The sequence below is a fragment of the Mus musculus genome, chromosome 8 (assembly GCF_000001635.26).
Source record: "Mus musculus strain C57BL/6J chromosome 8, GRCm38.p6 C57BL/6J".
Classification (NCBI taxonomy): domain Eukaryota; kingdom Metazoa; phylum Chordata; class Mammalia; order Rodentia; family Muridae; genus Mus; species Mus musculus.
In genome coordinates this window covers 24,772,761-24,791,461 of record NC_000074.6, presented here as the reverse complement: position 1 = coordinate 24,791,461, position 18,701 = coordinate 24,772,761, and the positions used below count along the sequence as shown (strand labels likewise).

At 41.0% G+C, this 18,701-nt stretch overlaps 1 protein-coding gene across 6 annotated transcripts in view; it reads left to right on the top strand.

The window, feature by feature from the left end:
* Positions 1–18,701, top strand: part of Adam5 (a disintegrin and metallopeptidase domain 5) — a 97,277-nt gene that overhangs the window by 32,908 nt on the left and 45,668 nt on the right. For all 6 annotated transcript variants that reach the window (NM_001272059.1, NM_001272058.1, XM_011242115.1 and 3 more), the window contains exons 14-16: positions 5,133–5,328; positions 8,841–8,931; positions 9,680–9,896. In NM_001272059.1, the coding sequence (NP_001258988.1) occupies positions 5,133–5,328; positions 8,841–8,931; positions 9,680–9,896 (504 nt within the window). The remainder of the gene's footprint in view (positions 1–5,132; positions 5,329–8,840; positions 8,932–9,679; positions 9,897–18,701) is intronic.

Below are 18,701 nucleotides of genomic sequence, written 5' to 3'. Positions count from 1 at the left end.
TTTAGCTCCTTGGGTACTTTCTCTAGCTCCTCCATTGGGAGCCCTGTGATCCATCCACTAGCTGACTGTGAGCATCCACTTCTGTGTTTGCTAGGCCCTGGCATAGTCTCACAAGAGACAGCTATATCTGGGTTCTTTCAGCAAAATCTTGCTAGTGTATGCAATGGTGTCAGCGTTTGGAAGCTGAATATGGGGTCGATCCCTGGATATGGCAGTCTCTAGATGGTCCATCCTTTCATCACAGCTCCAAACTTTGTCTCTGTAACTCCTTCCATGGGTGTTTTGTTCCCAATTCTAAGGAGGGGCATAGTGTCCACACTTCAGTCTTCATTCTTCTTGAGTTTCATGTGTTTAGTAATTGTATCTTATATCTTGGGTATCCTAGGTTTGGGGCTAATATCCACTTATCAGTGAGTACATATTGTGTGAGTTTCCTTGTGAATGTGTTACCTCACTCAGGATGATGCCCTCCAGGTCCATCCATTTGGCTAGGAATTTCATAAATTCATTCTTTTTAATAGCTGAGTAGTACTCCATTGTGTAAATGTACCACATTTTCTGTATCCATTCCTCTGTTGAGGGGTATCTGGGTTCTTTCCAGCTTCTGGCTATTATAAATAAGGCTGCTATGAACATAGTGGAGCATGTGTCCTTCTTACCGGTTGGAACATCTTCTGGATATATGCCCAGGAGAGATAATGCTGGATCCTCCAGTAGTACTATGTCCAATTTTCTAAGGAACTGCCAGACTGATTTTCAGAGTGGTTGTACAAGCTTGCAATCCCACCAAAAATGGAGGAGTGTTCCTCTTTCTCCACATCCTCACCAGCATCTGCTGTCACCTGAATTTTTGATCTTAGCCATTCTATCTGGTGTGAGGTGGAATCTCAGGGTTGTTTTGATTTGCATTTCCCTGATGATTAAGGATGTTGAACATTTTTTCACATGCTTCTCTGCCATTTGGTATTCCTCAGGTGAGAATTCTTTGTTCATTTCTGAGCCCCATTTTTTAATGGGGTTATTTGATTTTTCTGGAGTCCACCTTCTTGAGTTCTTTATATATATTGGATATTAGTCCCCTATCTGATTTAGGATAGGTAAAGATATTTTCCAATCTGTTGGTGGCCTTTTTGTCTTATTGATGGTGTCTTTTGCCTTGCAGAAGCTTTGCAGTTTCATGAGGTCCCATTTGTCAATTCTCGATCTTACAGCACAAGCCATTGCTGTTCTATTCAGGAATTTTTCCCCTGTGCCCGTATCTTCAAGGCTTTCCCCCACTTTCTCCCCTATAAGTTTCAGTGTCTCTGGTTTTATGTGAAGTTCCTTGATCCACTTAGATTTGACCTTAGTACAAGGAGATAGGAATGGATCGATTTGCATTCTTCTACATGATAACAACCACTAACTTGGCTTTCTTACGTTTTCTCTCTGACCTTTGATTCTGTCTAAACAACATATGGCTCTGCCAGTTTTTCTCACGTTTTCCCCCCTGTGTGGAGCTTATATGAGGGCAAATAGTTAGACAAGTTCTTTGTACTGGTTAAACTCAGTTTACTGTCTTCTGGGAAAGTTCTTTGCTCAGCTGCACCTACCCAATTAATGCTATCATGGTCCACTTTCTCATCATTCAAACTCTTTAGAGAGGGCTCTATGAAGGTTTACATCTTAAGAAGAAAAAAAAAACCAAACCGATGATCAAAATAAACAGTATAAATCAAAGATCTCAGCAAGGTGTGCTTAGATGTCAGTGAGTGTGGGGTCGTGTTATTTATGGTTATTTAGAGAAATAGTAACACACAGAGACACACAGACACACACAGACATACACAGACACACACAGACATACACAGACACACACAGACACACTCAGACACACTCAGACACACACACACACACACACACACACACACACACACACACACACACACCCCACTAGCTTGTGTTTAGTCACCACTAGATAGAAGCTAGAGTTATCAAAAAGGAAGGATGCTCAATTGAGAAAATGCCTCCATAAGATCTGGCTGTAGGGCATTTTCTTATTAGTGATTTGATGGGTTAAGACCTCATTTGACCCAGGTTCCAGACTACAGTAGTACCTGCTTTAAATAAAACAAACATATAACCCCCCCCCACCACCAAAAAACAAAAAAAAAAAACCAAAAAAAAAAACAAAAAACAAAAAAAAACAAAAACAAAAACAAAAAAACCTACAAAACTTTTATAAAAGGCCGGAAGCTAGTTATACAGTAATAAAGGAGTTGATTTGTCAAAAGGATATAAAATTGTGAGTCCATATGCACCCAACAGTAGAGCAACCAGACACAAAAGTAAAGGCACTAGAGAAAGACAGACCCATTCAAAAACAGGAAGGTCTAAAAATTCTACACTTAGCAATGGCCAAATCACATTGCAGAGATGCTGCATAGGGCAAGTTTAATTTCGCTGTCCTTCCATGTTAAGAGAACTCACCCTCCTCCCACCAAGTCCTTTGATAACAGGAACAGCCTCTGTCAGTTCAAATGTCACAGCAGAGCTCATCTTTGATCTGGGACCCAATCCAGGACAACTACTGCAGGACCAGAGAGGTGAAATCCGCATGTTGAAAGGTTCGAGTCTTGTAAAACCAACTCTGAAACTCACACAGCAAAACTATATTCTTATTACACTCATACTTGAAGTATCTGTTAACTGCAGATTTGGTTACTTTTTGTTGAGGTTTTCAATCTTTATTTCGAGTGTTTTGAGGCTCTGTTGCTCTGTTGCTGCATAAGTGTTCACATTCACATTGTTATTATTATTGCACTGTGTTGTTATGATTGCATTGGATTGCTGAACAGGTCCCTGAGTAATGAAAACTTCTCATCTATAACAACATTTCTCATTCTGAAAATCTGCCTTTCCTGATCTCTCCACCTCTTGCTTTCATCATTGACGCTAGCGTATTAGCATGGTGCTCTGGGCATCATTATTTGACCTTCATGACATCTTATTTCAATCTGTCTTTATATAAAAACTTTCCTTTAAGTACATACACACCAAGGAGGATCTTACTTTTTACGCAGTCTGGCTGTTGCCCACTGCATTTAGATTAACAGGCCTTCTCAGAACACTTGGGTGTTTGTTTCTCTGGCTTCCAACCTTGAGTACGTGTGCCTAAGTATGTGTATGTAAGCGTGTGTAGTATGCTGTACATGTTTACAGTGTATGTGCATGTGGTTTAGGGCTTCCGGCCATGAATGGTTTCAGAGTTTGAAGATGTACAACGGGCTTTATTTTGCTTCCACTTCTGACTGATAAGCATGTTTGTATGGCATAGGTATATATTTACAGGCATGGACAGAAGCTGATAGTTTCTTACTTGATTTCTCTGTGTCTCAGTGTCTTATTATTTATTATTTTTTAGCCTGTAGCTCATTGATCCGGTTAGGCTGGCTGGCCAAAGAACTCCAGAGATTTCTACTGCTCCAGTGGTGGGCTTACAAACTCACACTGCTGATACCAGATCTTTATGTGGGTGCTTAGATCTAAACTCAGGTCCCCAAGCTGGCTTGGGCAGTACTCAGCTGACCACCCAATCTCCATCCCCCTGATCTTTATTTTACTTATTGTTTTCAAAATGTTTTCTCTGGCTATGGTTAGCGTTTTTATTCATGGTATAGTAAAGTTATTTCTAGTATGCTTTTTTTTTTTTTTTTTTGCCTGAACTGTCTCTAATGACAAATGTCATGTCATACATAATTTGTTATTTTGTACATAGCGTATTCTAGTTTCTGTGTTAAGGTTTATCTTTGTCCCCAATTTTGAACAATACATTGGTGGTCTTGTAGGTCAATATGGCTTGATGTGTTTTCTGCTGGAGATTTGGTGGACTTACAGTTTTGTTTCTAAGTAGTTTTTAAAATATATATATTTAATATTGTTTTACATCCCAACCACAATTTCCCCTTCCTCCCATCACCCTAACCTCCCTCTGCTCCACTGCCTCCCCTCTACCTCAGATTCCCCCCTGCCTCCTCCCCCATGCCCAGGTCTTTCCTTAGAAAAGATCAGGCCTCCCAGGAACATCAACCAAACATGACATAGCATATCACAGTAAGAGTCAGCACATACCAGCACAGCACGGCTGGACGAGGCAATCTAGTGGGAGGAAAAGGATACTATGAGCAGGCAGGCAAACAAGTCAGGGGCAGCCTCTACTCCCCCGTTAGGATTTCTGCAAGCACAGTGAGCTATGGTTGGGAGATGTTCTCATGTGCCCAGTGGCACATATGTGACATTCTCCAAGTACAGCAGCAAGAGGTAAAGGTGGGAACCAGTGCCTGAAACCATTTAGTGTGGGTTTTCATTCTCTCTCTGACTCTACCTCATTTTACAGTTTCCGCAAATGATCTTTTTTTTTTTTCAATAGGTGGGATTAAAAATAGAGTCTAGAAAAACACAACTTTATAAAGAATTCTGGGACACTGTATACATATTGAGACGCTCCCTTCATTAGAAATCATCTCATGGGGGATGGAGAGATGTCTCAGTGGCGAAGAGCACTGGCTACTCCTGCAGAGGACTCAGTTTTGATTCCCAGCATCCACACATTGACTCAAAACTGTGTGTGACTCTAGTCCCAGGGAACTCCAATGCCTTCTTCTGTCCTCTAAGGGCACCAGGCACTCACATGGTACACATCTGTACCCAGAGGCAAGATACTCAGACACATGAAATAAATAAGTGGGTATAGTACCAATTGTTATTTATATCAACTTTAGTCTACTGACTCTGCCCCGCTAACAGTAGGCAAACAAATTAGTTGTTATCGCTAGGCCGAAAGGGACCTTTTTGATTGAACAAGGCATATCCACAAATGAACAGATGTGGATAAACAAGTGTTCTTAAGCCTGGGATGGTGGGCATGGTTTATGGCCCTCCCTGCATCCAGCTGTGGAAACATTTTCTAAAAGACACATTAATGTTGTACTGTGTCCTCTGCTGATTCATCCTAAGGGAGGCCTTAGGCAATGGGGCCACCTCATGAGCTTCACTCAAAACCACCCAGAGCCTTTCCTTTTACAATGACAGGGGGGAGGGGTAGAGGTGAGAGGAAGAGTTCCTTGGAAGTAATCCTTTATGTCTTCTTCTAGGTAAAAATGAATGATGTGGTCTGTAGAAAGTCGGTAGATGAATGTGACTTTGTGGAGTACTGTAACGGAAAAGATCCCTATTGTGTCCCTAACACATATGCACGCAATGGGCAGTATTGTGAATCAGGTGAAGCCTTCTGTTTTGAAGGACGATGTCAGACTGCTGACAAGCAATGTATGAGCATGCTTGGGAAATGTAAGTACCATGACATTCTTTGAAAACCTCATTATCCCAATGCCCATTATTCAATTCTTCAGGACAAAAATGTGTCACCTCGTAACAGCTAAAGTCTCACTTGGCAACCATTAATTTCAAAGGTAACTTTTGTTTGTCTGTTTGTTTGTGTGCTTGTTTTTTTGTTTTCAAGAGACAAAACAAAGGACCCCCTACACTGACATTGAATGCCTATTTGTTAAAGGAAGAACTTGCAAGCAGAAATGCAGCTTTCCCACAGTATTGTGTATGATTTTTGTGGTTGATGGGATTTGGTTTAAATGCAAAGAATCCGGGTTTCCTGTAAAGCCAAGTGGCCTTCAAGAGCTCAAGAGTCTGCCGATGAAGAAGGGGCCCTCTGACACTTACTTGACAACTCAGTTGCTTACTTGAGTTTTTTTTTTTTTTTTTTTTTTTTTTTTGATGCATGGAAAAAAAATAGACTGTCTGAATGGGTGGAGTTCATGTGAGATGAGAAAAAGAAATTTTATTCTGAAACCCGGTCTGCCCACTAACCCCCCAAAAAGACATGGCTTAGGAACACCATCATGTTACACTAAAGGATTTATCTCTGGCCAAAATGTGTGATGCCATTCTAGCACACTTAGATTAAAAGAGTGGCCTGGAACTTTGTCACAGAATCCAGGCTGGTTGGCCAGGGGGCTCCAGGGATATATACCTGTTTCCCCCTTTCATCTTGCTACCACTGGAATGATGTGCCCAGACTTTTATGTGGATGCAGAGATTCAAACACCACTGCTTCCCTGTGTAAGGAAAGCCTATGGCCCACTGGTTCATCTCTCTGCTCACAACATCACTGATTTTAAAGAAACCCAATAAAGATGTCTTATAAAGGCTTTTAGGAGCTCAGGGTGAAGTTTGTTGCTACAGTTACCACCAGTGCCATGGAAGACTCATGGTTTCCCCCGTTTAAGGTTGATCAGAGCAGTATCTTATGCCATCTGTATTACTTCCCGTAGCATAAAGGAAATGTTTTAATGACTGATTCATTTTTTTTTATTGTATGTATCTTTGTGAGTGCCTATAGGTATACATGCATACCACAGGCTTGACTGTAGAAACCAGAAGAGGGTGTAGAACTGGAACTGCAGACAGTCATGAGCCTCCATAGGGGCGCTAAGAACTGAATTTGGGCCCTCTGCAAAGAGCAGTGGGTACTTTTAGCCACTGAGCCATCTCTCCAGCCCCTGCCTGAGATTTTGAGCTTTCTTTTAAAGCATTAAACATAGGGTCAAGCATTCTAGACCACAAGTAGGATAAACAGGTCAATAAATTGATGAATAAAAGGAAAGTAACTGAATAGCGAAGCCTCTTATCTCTTTTTTTTTTATTGGTATCTGTATGATAACTCCCATGAATTCAGTTTTAGTTATGGAATTCATAGCATGTTCTAGCTCTTCAGTGTGTAACTTCAGTCCAGGCTGAACATATCTAGGTCCATATAGGTTGAATCATGTTTCAGCTTCATACCAGAGAAAGTATTTTCAGGCCTACCGTCTTCATCCAGAACTTACTTTATTGAGCTGTATTGGATTTCAGTGGCAGAAACATTTTTTTTTTCTGGGTGGAGGAGTTATCCTCTCAGTTCATCCTTATCTGGTTTCCATACCAGGTATCTGATGTCATGATGTCAGAGCAGGTGTTCATTTGGTGCTTCTTAATTTTTTTTTTATTAGCTCTACATCTCAGTTCTGAGTCTCCTAAAAGAGCCAGATTTAGGAAGGGACTACAAGTGTAAATGTGTATCCCTCCCGCAATGTGAAAAGCTACACATTTCTACTGCTACCTCACATGGTTGCTTTGAAAGGCCACAGAGCAAATGTCTCTTCTCCAGCACTTCAGGAATCAAGAAAACAAAGCCATCAGGCTTGTTATTCTCAGCCCCCACAACCCAGAAGGAAAGAGTACCAGAGAGAGCGCTGAGGGGCTAAATGTGAATCCAGGAAGCGCCTTAAGACAGTGGATCTCAACCTATGGATCAAGACACCTCTTACACATAGGTTGCCTAAGATCCTCAGAAAGCACAGATATTTGCGTTGCAATTCATAACAATAGCAAAAATGTACATTTACGATGTAGCAACAAAAGTAATTTTATGGTCGGGGGCGGGGGTGGGGCTCACCACAGCAGGAGGACTGAATGAAATGGCAGCAGCATTAGGATGGTTGAGAACCACTGTGCTAGAACATTCTACATTTGACTACTCTAAGCACTCTGGGTCAGGGCTGTGGTGGCTCGGTGTCCAGGCCAGAGAGTCTCCACAGGGCATGATGTTTCTCTCTAAAAATCTCAGTGATTCACTCTCAATAAATGTTTCTTGTGTTAATGTTGATTTTAAAAAAAATGTAATGAGTGTAGTGGCTTCTGCTTGTCATCGCAGTACACACAGGAAGCTGACAATAGAGGATTGCTACCAGCTTCTGAAAAACCAAAACTGCAGATAAATAACATGAATATGTTATTTATCTTGGTTATTAAATTTTTGATAATCCCTTTAAATTTTGTAACATCCAATCCTTGTCCAGGGCTAAACTAGATTTAGCATATTAGTTAAATTAAGACAGGCTTAACAGAGAGTCATTGATAAAACAAAACAAAACAAAACAAAACAAAACAAAACAAAACGGGGGGGGGGCTCTTTTCAAGCATAGAATTATGGACAGTTGTAGATTTCCTTCACCCATGTATATGTAGGAGTGATGGTCCTCTGGAGGTGACATTTGTGATCAGTTCCTGTAGGTGTGAGAACTTGTGCAATAGGTGAAGAGGGGTCTTTTGTCAATGAATAGCAAATGAAAGCAAACAATCTGAGTTCTTATTCCGAATGACTGACATGAACGATACAACATACCCTTAAACCTCCAAGTCTCAGTGACAGTGACAGCCGGTACAGTTCCCTGAGTATTTTACTATTTTTTTTTAAGACTAGCCATGACTCACACTCTTCTCCCCAACCTCTGTCCATCGATGTGTTGGTTGCTGTAGATGACTGGTCGTGTCCTTTCTACTTTAAAAATTCAACACCCCTTTTATGCTCACCAGAGTGTAAAGGCATGGGGACTCTAGCATGGAACACAGAGGGAAGCCCAGCCTGGGCTGTACCCTGGGCACTTGACTCAGTGAGAATCAATGAACTGTATTTCCCCCAGGAAATAAAGAACTGGGAAAGAAAATAATTCAAAAGAAATAGAAGGAAGGAAGGAAGAGAGGGAGGGAAGGAGGCTTAGACGTTTCATAATTTAAGAGGGAAGAGCAAACATCTAAGCCCTCTTCCCTCCCTCCCTCCCTTCCTTCCTTCCTTCTTGATCAGTACTAGGCTGGGTTAGAACCCAACTATCTCTTTGTAAATAACTCAATCCCAACAAGGTTTTGACCCTAAGTGATCACAGTACAGTTCTCAGTCTGACCCTATCAGTTCCACAGTGTGATCTGAACTCTGAATCCATCTCAATTCTTTTTGTCTTTATCTTCAGACGTGAGAGGGGCTTCCTTTGCGTGCTATGAAGAGTTCAATTCCAGAGGCGATAGATTTGGCAACTGTATTCATAATTTTTGTGCTTTCAGGTATGTATTTAGAAAATTATACTTAGGTTTAGAATATATATTCTTAAATTCTAAAATGTATTCTGAGTGAACAACAGTGAAGCAGTACTTTGCCAGGTTTCCTTTGTCACATGATTTCACCTGCTCAGTCATCATCCCTTGCTATAGGAACATTTGTTCAGTGCCTACAATGTCAAAGGTGCAGTGACCTAGGGAACGACTTCTAGAGATGGTTATGGTGAAAAAGATATTGTGTTAGATAGCTTATATATATTATATATTTATAATAAACATGACATACCTCACAAAATGTATGTAATAAGAATCATCTTGCTTTACTTACAAAACAACAACAACAACAACCCAAAAATCAATGATAAATCACTGGTAATTTGTCCAAATTTCAGTAGCTAAAACAAGATCTAAATGAGCTATCAGCATGTCATAATCATCAATTTTCATTTTACTTCTAAATTGCCTCATTCAAGAAACAAGTCATATTCTAAGTTACGCAAATTTTTATGGAGAAAAGTGTTCAACCTGGATTTAAATTAGGAAGACATTATTTTTTTTTAACATGGAACATTTATGTTATAGAAGAGTAAATTTTATTTTCACATTGTGTAGGGAGAGAAGACAGAAATCCAAAGTTTAGGGAAGGTGGGACTGTAGTTGGTGGTTTTCCTAATGTGGAACCTAAATTGCTAACTTGTATTATAAGCTACTTACCTAAATGAATGCTAAGAGAACGTTGCCATTGTGTTTCCAGAAATTCTCTCTGTGGGAAACTAATCTGTACGTGGCCATTCAAGAAGCTGGTGCTAAAAGCCAATTTATCTGTGGCCTATGCGCAAATCCGGGATGACTTGTGTGTAGCTATGTATAAAGGTGGGAGGATACCTAAGACAACAAAGACGACATATTCCAATCCAGCGGACAGAGATGAGACATTTGTAAACGACGGCACCATCTGTGGCCCTGATATGGTAATTTGAGACTTTATATTAATTTCAAATTACTTTCCTTTTGCTGTTCATATTCATTTTTGACACTATATCAAGCACTGTATTTCTACAATTTCTTCACTGTGGTAAAATGTTCATAACAAAGATTCCTATCTTAATCACCTAGAGCTGAGTATTTTAGTGGTATCAAGTTCTCTCCCTGTGTTGAACAGTCACTATAACAGTGTGCACCTCTGCAGTGTAAAGGTCATTCTTGGGGGCTGGACATGGGGCGTGGAATGTGGTTCTGCACCCCTTTTGCTCCCAAGTGACCTTCTGTCTAGCCCATTTGAGCTCTTGAATAAATAAAACGGCGACCTGGTCCTTTTGTTAAAAGGCTGCCCACACTAAGCTGGGCAGGTTCTGAGCTAGTCCAGTCCTCTATGCTGTCTCCTTCCCATTCACATGGTCCTTTACTGGCATCTGAGTCTTTCCCTGGCTCACTCTGGTCCATGTGTGTCCTCATGGCTGCTCTCTCGTAGCGAGCAGTCTCTCATGGCAACTTCTCCTGATTCATGCAAATGGTCTCTCCACACCTCATTCTCTCCTCTCCTCTTCTGTCTCTTTCTGGGACCCTCTTGCCACCCTGACTAGAATTGAAAGTCCCACCCTATCCTCTTCTGCCCAGTTAATTGGCTAATCAGCTCTTTATAAACCATAATCAGAGGTAATGGAAAATAATTTTTATATAACATCATGCCCTGAGATGCCTGACCACAACAGCGTCTGGACTGTGACCAGATGTTTGGGCACAGAAATCAGCATCTGAACACACAGTGCACAAAATCGTGTCCCAACACTGTAGTCTTCTCATCTGGTAGAGTTGAAACTCTACCTATGAGGCAACTCTTCATTCTCCTCTACAGCTTCTGGGGTCCCCTGTTATCACCATAGACATGGTACAGAAGTGGGCTCATATTTTCGGTTTGATTTATCCCATCCAGTGGAGATCCTTAGGGACCATCCACAGTGTAGAAGAAGTTAGCATTTATATCTTTCTCAAGGCTCTGTACTGTTTCACTGTATATATACAAGACATATTGTCTATCTATTCATCATCTCACCAGTACTTGGGTGCTTTAGCTACTGTAAATAATGTTATGGGATTAAAGGTGTTTGAAGGGATCCAATCCATCATGGCAGAAAGAGCCACCATTTGGGAGAATCCCACAAACACATACTTACACAAACACCACCATGGCATTCACTGTATCTCGAGGCCTCTGGTCGTAGTGCATCCGTATTCAAGGAGAGAAAGGAGGGTCGACAAAAGAGAGAGGGAACAAGAGACAGAAGGAGGAATGCTATTTTATAAATTACTTGTCTTGTATCTTAGTCCCAGCAAAACCAGTAGACAATAGTTTCCAGGTTCTCGTGCCACCAGCAAGCCTTCCTCTGGTTGACTTTTTGATAGCAGGCATCCTAGCGGATGTGCAGTGCTGTCTTGGTTTGTATTCAGTGGATAATTGGCGCAATGGTGCCTCTCTTCAGGGCTCATTGCATGTTTGTATATCTTAGTTGGGAAAATATAATTTTAATTCATTGGTCCACTTACAATAGGGTTGTTGTTAAACTTACTGAGTCTCTGTTTTGAGAGTTGATATCCTGTGAGGCACATGATTTTCAGATACTTTGTGTGTTACCTGTCTAGAGTATTGGTAGCATGTCGGATGGACTTTTAATTAGTGTATAAGGCAATGAATGCCATGGTGGCATTTGTATAAGTGTGTTTTTGTGATGTTGTTCCAAATGATAGCTCCTTCTGCCTTTATATCTCTCTCTTGCTCTAATGTTCCTTACCTTTCAATCTCTTTCCTTTTATAGTTTTCTTAATACTTTCATTTTCCCCACCACACACATGCATGTACACATACATGTGTACAGGCATACATATACAAGTATATTGTGTAAATCGAAAGCTAGATTCTGAACATGAGAGAAACATTGTATGATGTTACGTTTTGGGTTTCTTTTCCTTGCTGTGATGATACTTTTAGTTCCATCCATTTGCCAGCAGATGGCACACTTCAATTCTTCTTGATAACTAAATGAAACATTTCCTTCCCTTCATTTGTTGCTGTAAATACAGGTTTGGTTCATGCAGTGGTTTGAATGTAATGTCCTTTCACGGTCTCAGGCATTTGAAAACTTGGTTCCCTGCTGTGTGTCTGGGAAAGCTGAGTAGGCAGGGCCTTACTGTAGGAAATAGGTCACTTATAGTGGGCTGTGAGAGTTTAAAGACATTGTTCTCAGGTTTGCTCTATCTGCTTCATGCTTGATGTGTAAGATGTAGGCTCTCAGCTTAGTCCATTCACCATCTTTGCCTATTGCTATGCTTTCCAACATGATGGTGATGGACTCTTATCCTAGAATTCTTAGCTCAAACCCCAAACCTAACCTAACCTAACCTAACCTAACCTAACCTAACCTAACCTAACCAAACTGACCAACCAACCGACCAACCAACCAACTAAACAACCAAGCAAAGCTTTAGTTGTATAAGTCGCCTTACCTATTGTGCTTTATCATAGCAATAGAAAGGTAACTAAGACGGAACTCTTCTCCTGGACTCTTAAGCTTTCAACATGTAGGCTGATGTGGAGCACTTTGGATTCAAAACATAACAGTTCTTAACAGGTTTTGTGCTTTTAAAAGTTGGTCCACTCTAACTACATTATCCATTTTGCCTGGCAAAAGGTTGTCCCTACATTCTTATTTCTGTGGGTTTTTTTTTTTTGTATTCTTGTTTTCTTTTTTAAAATTAGGTATTTTCTTCATTTATATTTCCAATGCTACAGCAAAAGTCCCCCAAACCCTCCCCCCAACTCCCCTAAACCCGACTCCCACTTCTTGACCCTGGCCTTCCCCTGTACTGAGGCATATAAAGTTGGCAAAACCAATGGGCCTCTCTTTCCACTGATGGCCGACTAGGTCATCTTTTGATACATATGCAGCTAGAGACACGAGCTCGGGGTGGGGGGAGGGGGCGCGGGTACTGGTTAGTTCATATTGTTGTTCCACCTATAGGGTTGCAGACCCCTTTAGCTCCTTGGGTACTTTCTCTAACTCCTCCATTGGGGGCCCTGTGATCCATCCAATAGCTGATTGAGAGCATCCACTTCTGTGTTTGCTAGGCCCAGGCAAAGACTCACAAGAGACAGCTTTATCAAGGACCTTTCAGCAAAATCTTGCTAGTGTGTGCAATGGTGTCAGCGTTTGGGGGCTGATAATGGGATGGATTCCCGGGTATGGCAGGCTCTAGATTGTCCATCCTTTCATCTCAGCTCCAATCTTTGTCTCTGTAACTCCTTCCATGGATGTTTTAATCCCAGCTCTAAGAAGGAGCAAAGTGTCCACACTTTTGTCTTCATACTTCTTGAGTTTCATGTGTTTTGCAAATTGTATCTTATATCTTGGGTATTCCAAGTTTCTGGGCTAATATCCACTTATCAGTGAGTACATATTGTGTGAGTTCTTTTGCGATGGTTACCTCACACAGGATGACGCCCTCCATGTCCATCCATTTACCTAGGAATTTCATAAATTCATTCTTTTTAATAGCTGAGTAGTACTTCATTGTGTAAATGTACCACATTTTCTGTATCCATTCATCTGTTGAGGGGCATCTGGGTTCTTTCCAGCTTCTGGCTATTATAAATAAGGCTGCTATGAACATAGTTGAGCATGTGTCCTTCTTACCGGTTGGAATATCTTCTGGATATATGCCCAGGAGAGATATTGTGGGATCCTCTGGTAGTACTATGTCCAATTTTCTGAGGAACCACCACACTGATTTCTAGAGTGTTTGTACAAGCCTGCAATTCCACCAACAATGGAGGAGTGTTCCTCTTTCTCCACATCCACGCCAGCATCTGCTGTCATCTGAATTTTTGATCTTAGCCATTCTGACTGGTGTGAGATGGAATCTCAGGGTTGTTTTGATTTGCATTTCCCTGATGATTAAGGATGCTGAACATTTTTTTCAGGTGCTATTCAGCCATTCAGTATTCCTCAAGTGAGAATTCTTTGTTTAGCTCTGAGCCCCATTTTTTAATGGGGTTATTTGATTTTCTGGAGTCCACCTTCTTGAGTTCTTTATATTTATTGGATATTAGTCCCCTATCTGATTTAGGATAGGTAAAGATCCTTTCCCAATCTGTTAGTGGCCTTTTTGTCTTATTGACGGTGTCTTTGGCCTTACAGAAGCTTTGCAGTTTCATGAGGTCCCATTTGTCAATTCTTGATCTTGCAGCACAAGCCATTGCTGTTTTATTCAGGAATTTTCCCCCTGTGCCCATCTCTTCAAGGCTTTTCCCCACTTTCTCCTCTATAAGTTTCAGTGTCTCTGGTTTTATGTGGAGTTCCTTGATCCACATAGATTTGACCTTAGTACAAGGAGATAGGAATGGATCAATTCGCATTCTTCTACATGATAACCACCAGTGTGCCAGCACCATTTGTTGAAAATGCTTTCTTTTTTCCACTGGATGGTTTTAGCTCCCTTGTCAAAGATCAAGTGACCATAGGTGTGGGGGTTCATTTCTGGGTCTTCAATTCTATTCCATTGGTCTACTTGTCTATCACTATACCAGTACCATGCAGTTTTTATCACAATTGCTCTGTACTATAGCTTTAGGTCAGGCATGGTGATTTCACCAGAGGTTCTTTTATACTTGAGGAGAGTTTTTGGTATCCTAGGTTTTTTGTTATTCCATATGAATTTGCAGATTGTTCTTTCTAATTCGTTGAAGAATTGAGTTGGAATTTTGATGGGGATTGCATTGAATCTGTAGATTACTTTTGACAAGATAGCCATTTTTACTATAATGATCCTGCCCATCCATGAGCATGAGAGATCTTTCCATCTTCTGAGATCTTCTTTAATTTCTCTCTTCAGAGACTTGAAGTTTTCATCATACAGATCTTCCACTTCCTTAGTTAGAGTCACGCCAAGGTATTTTATATTATTTGTGACTATTGAGAAGAGTGTTATTTCCTTAATTTCTCTCTCAGCCTGTTTATCCTATGTGTAGAGAAAGGCCATTGACTTGTTTGAGTTAATTTTATATCCAGCCACTTCACTGAAGCTGTTTATCAAGTTTAGGAGTTCTCTGGTGGAATTTTTAGGGTCATTTATATATACTATCATATCATCTGCAAAAAGTGATATTTTGACTTCTTCCTTTCTAATTTGTATCCCCTTGATCTCCTATTGTTGTCGAATTGCTCTGGCTAGGACAATGACTTCAAGCACAATGATGAATAGGTAGGGAGAAAGTGGGCAGCCTTGTCTAGTCCCTGATTTTAGTGGGATTGCTTCCAACTTCTCACCATTTACTTTGATGTTGGCTACTGGTTTGCTGTAGATTGCTTTTATCATGTTTAGATATGGGCCTTGAATTCCTGATCTTTCCAAGACTTTTATCATGAATGGGTGTTGGATCTTGTTCAATGCTTTCTCCGCATCTAAGGAGATGATCATGTGGTTTTTTTCTTTGAGTTTGTTTATATAGTGTATTACGTTGATAGATTTCCTACATTAAACCATCCCTGCATCCCTGGAATAAACCTACTTGGTCAGGATGGATGATTGTTTTGATGTGTTCTTGGATTTGGTTAGTGAGAACTTTACTGAGGATTTTTGCATCAATATTCATAAGGGAAATTGGTCTGAAGTTCTCTATCTTTGTTGGGTCTTTCTGTGGTTTAGGTATCAGAGTAATTGTGGCTTCATAGAATGAATTGGGTAGGGCACCTTCTACTTCTATTTTGTGAAATAGTTTGTGCAGAACTGGAATTAGATCTTCTTTGAAGGTCTGATAGAACTCTGCACTAAACCCATCTGGTCTGGGCTTTTTTTGGTTGGGAGATTATCAATGACTGCTTCTATTTCTTTAGGGGATATAGGACTATTTAGATTATTAACCTCATCCTGATTTAACTTTGGTACCTGGTATCTGTCTAGAAATTTGTCCATTTCATCCAGATTTTCCAGTTTTGTTGAGTATAGCCTTTTGTAGAAGGAACTGAAGGTGTTTTGGATTTCTTCAGGATCTGTTGTTATGTCTCCCTTTTCATTTCTGATTTTGTTAATTAGGATGCTTTCCCTGTGTCCTCTAGTGATTCTGGCTAAGGGTTTATCTATCTTGTTGATTTTCTCAAAGAACCATCTACTCCTCTTGGGTGAATTTGCTTCCTTTTGTTCTAGAGCTTTTAGGTGTGTTGTCAAGTTGCTAGTGTGTGCTCTCTCTAGTTTATTTTTGGAGGCACTCAGAGCTATGAGTTTTCCTCTTAGAAATGCTTTCTTTGTGTCCCATAAGTTTGGGTATGTTGTGGCTACATTTTCATTAAACTCTAAATTGTCTTTAATTTCTTTCTTTATTCCTTCCTTGACCAAAGTATCATTGAGAAGAGTGTTGTTCAGTTTCCTCGTGAATGTTGGCTTTCTATTATTTATGTTATTATTGAAGATCAGCCTTAGTCCATGGTGATCTGATAGTATACATGGGACAATTTCAATATTTTTGTATCTGTTGAGGCCTGTTTTGTGACCAATTATATGGTCAATTTTGGAGAAGGTACCATGAGGTTCTGAGAAGAAGGTATATCCTTTTGTTTTAGGATAAAATGTTCTGTAGATATCTGATAGATCCATTTGTTTCATAACTTCTGTTAGTTTCACTGTGTCCCTCTTTAGTTTCTGTTTCCATGATCTGTCCATTGATGAAAGTGGTGTGTTGAAGTCTCCCACTATTATTGTGTGAGGTGCAACGTGTGCTTTGAGCTTTACTAAGGTGTCTTTAATGAATGTGGCTGCCCTTGCATTTGGAGCATAGATATTCAGAATTGATAGTTCCTCTTGGAAGATTTTCCCTTTGATGAGTATGAAGTGCCCCTCCTTGTCTTTTTTGATAACTTTGGGTTGGAAGTCAATTTTATTCGATATAGAATTGTTATTAGACGCGTTCTCACGACCGGCCAGGAAGAACACCACAGACCAGAATCTTCTGCGGCAAAGCTTTATTCTTACATCTTCAGGAGCAGAGTGCAAGAAGCAAGAGAGCAAGAAGCAAGAGAGAGAGAAAAGCAAGAGAGAGAAAAGACGAAACCCCGTCCCTCTTAAGGAGCATTCTCCTTCGCCTCGGACGTGTCACTCCCTGATTGGCTGCAGCCCATCGGCCGAGTTGACGTCACGGGGAAGGCAGAGCACAAGTAGTCATAAGATACCCTTGGCACATGCGCAGATTATTTGTTTACCACTTAGAACACAGCTGTCAGCGCCATCTTGTAACGGCGAATGTGGGCGCGGCTCCCAACATCTCCCCCTATCCTTTTAATAAGAGCAAATAGGCCACCCATATTAATGAGAGTGGAGATAGAGGTCAAATCCCCAGTGTGTAGGCAAAGGAGCCATGTACAGGATTAGCTCTTAGGCTCACAGGCTTTTACCCAGAGCAACCCTGACCTGCTCCCGTGTCGTTTTGCCTGGGGGAAGGGAACTAGGACACTGAACCTTCATGAAAGATGACATGTCTCCCTAGAATAGGCTCATATATGCCGCAGAGCCTTTCCATTGCAGTGCTTAGCCTTGCAACTCTCTCGGGCTGCTGAAGCACACTCACTCTATCCCGTGCAATGAGACTAGCCTCGTGGGATATAAGAGCTGAGTGGCCAGCGACCTATTGCCTAAGCATAGATAACCATATATCAGGGGGAGCTCCATGTTCTAGTGCTGCAAGCGCCTAGGCAATAACCACCTTGTCTCTCCTAGTTTGGGCCTTAAGCTTACAGACCAATCAAAGAAGCAACACTAATCCACAGCAAAGTGTATCTCCAAATAATATTAATCCCACCCATTTTTTAAAGAAAGAAAATGCTGAGGAGATCCAATTGGGTAATCCTTTGGTCAGCGACAGGTCCAAGCGCGTGGAGTTGACCTGAAGTCTCAATTCCCGAAGGATCTGTTCAAATTCAGCCATCCAATTCTGTAACATATACTGAAAAAGACTTTTTGACAAATTAGCTGCCCTAGTAAATTTAACATACTGAATGGAAATAACACACAATTCCGGAAACTTTTGTTCACATCCCAGCTGAGTTATTTGTCATAATACACCTAGTTGTATCTGGACAAGATCTATGAGTTGATTAACCAGCATGAGACCTCTCTGTATCTTGACATTAGCTGAGGCCTGTTCATCTATGACTGTAGTCACTGAGGCTGACAAAGTGTTAATGGTGTCAGTCATCTGGACCTGTCCAGACAGAGCCAAGGCTGTCTGAATTAAGGCCAAACCCAGTTCCTAGTTAGTGGTAAAAAAGCAGGAGAATACTTGAGCATTATACATCACCGTCATTGGGAGTGGAAATGTCGACATTATCCCCCAACGCTGCTCTCTCTTTATTATTGACGCCCTGGACATCACCAAGACGAGGGACATTAGTATTCCCTTGGTCAGTCTGGATTTTTCGGGTGAGTCTTTCTGGTAACCAAAATGGGTTGTCTTCATTCTGTGGGAAAACACAGATAGCTCCCCTGGATCTTATCAAAATAGGATCCGGGCCATACCATTTATTATCAAGGACATTTTTCCATTTAACCATCTCATTGGGCCTATCTGGCTCTGAACAATGACGTTCAGCCGCAGTATGGCCATGAGCATCAATATTTAAAAAATTGAGTGTAAAGAGTGCCAAAGACACCGACACTCTTGGTGCTCGGGGTACAGTCTCCTCAAAAGTTCCCCTCTTCTGTTTTATAAGATAGGCTTTGAGGGTGCGATGCGC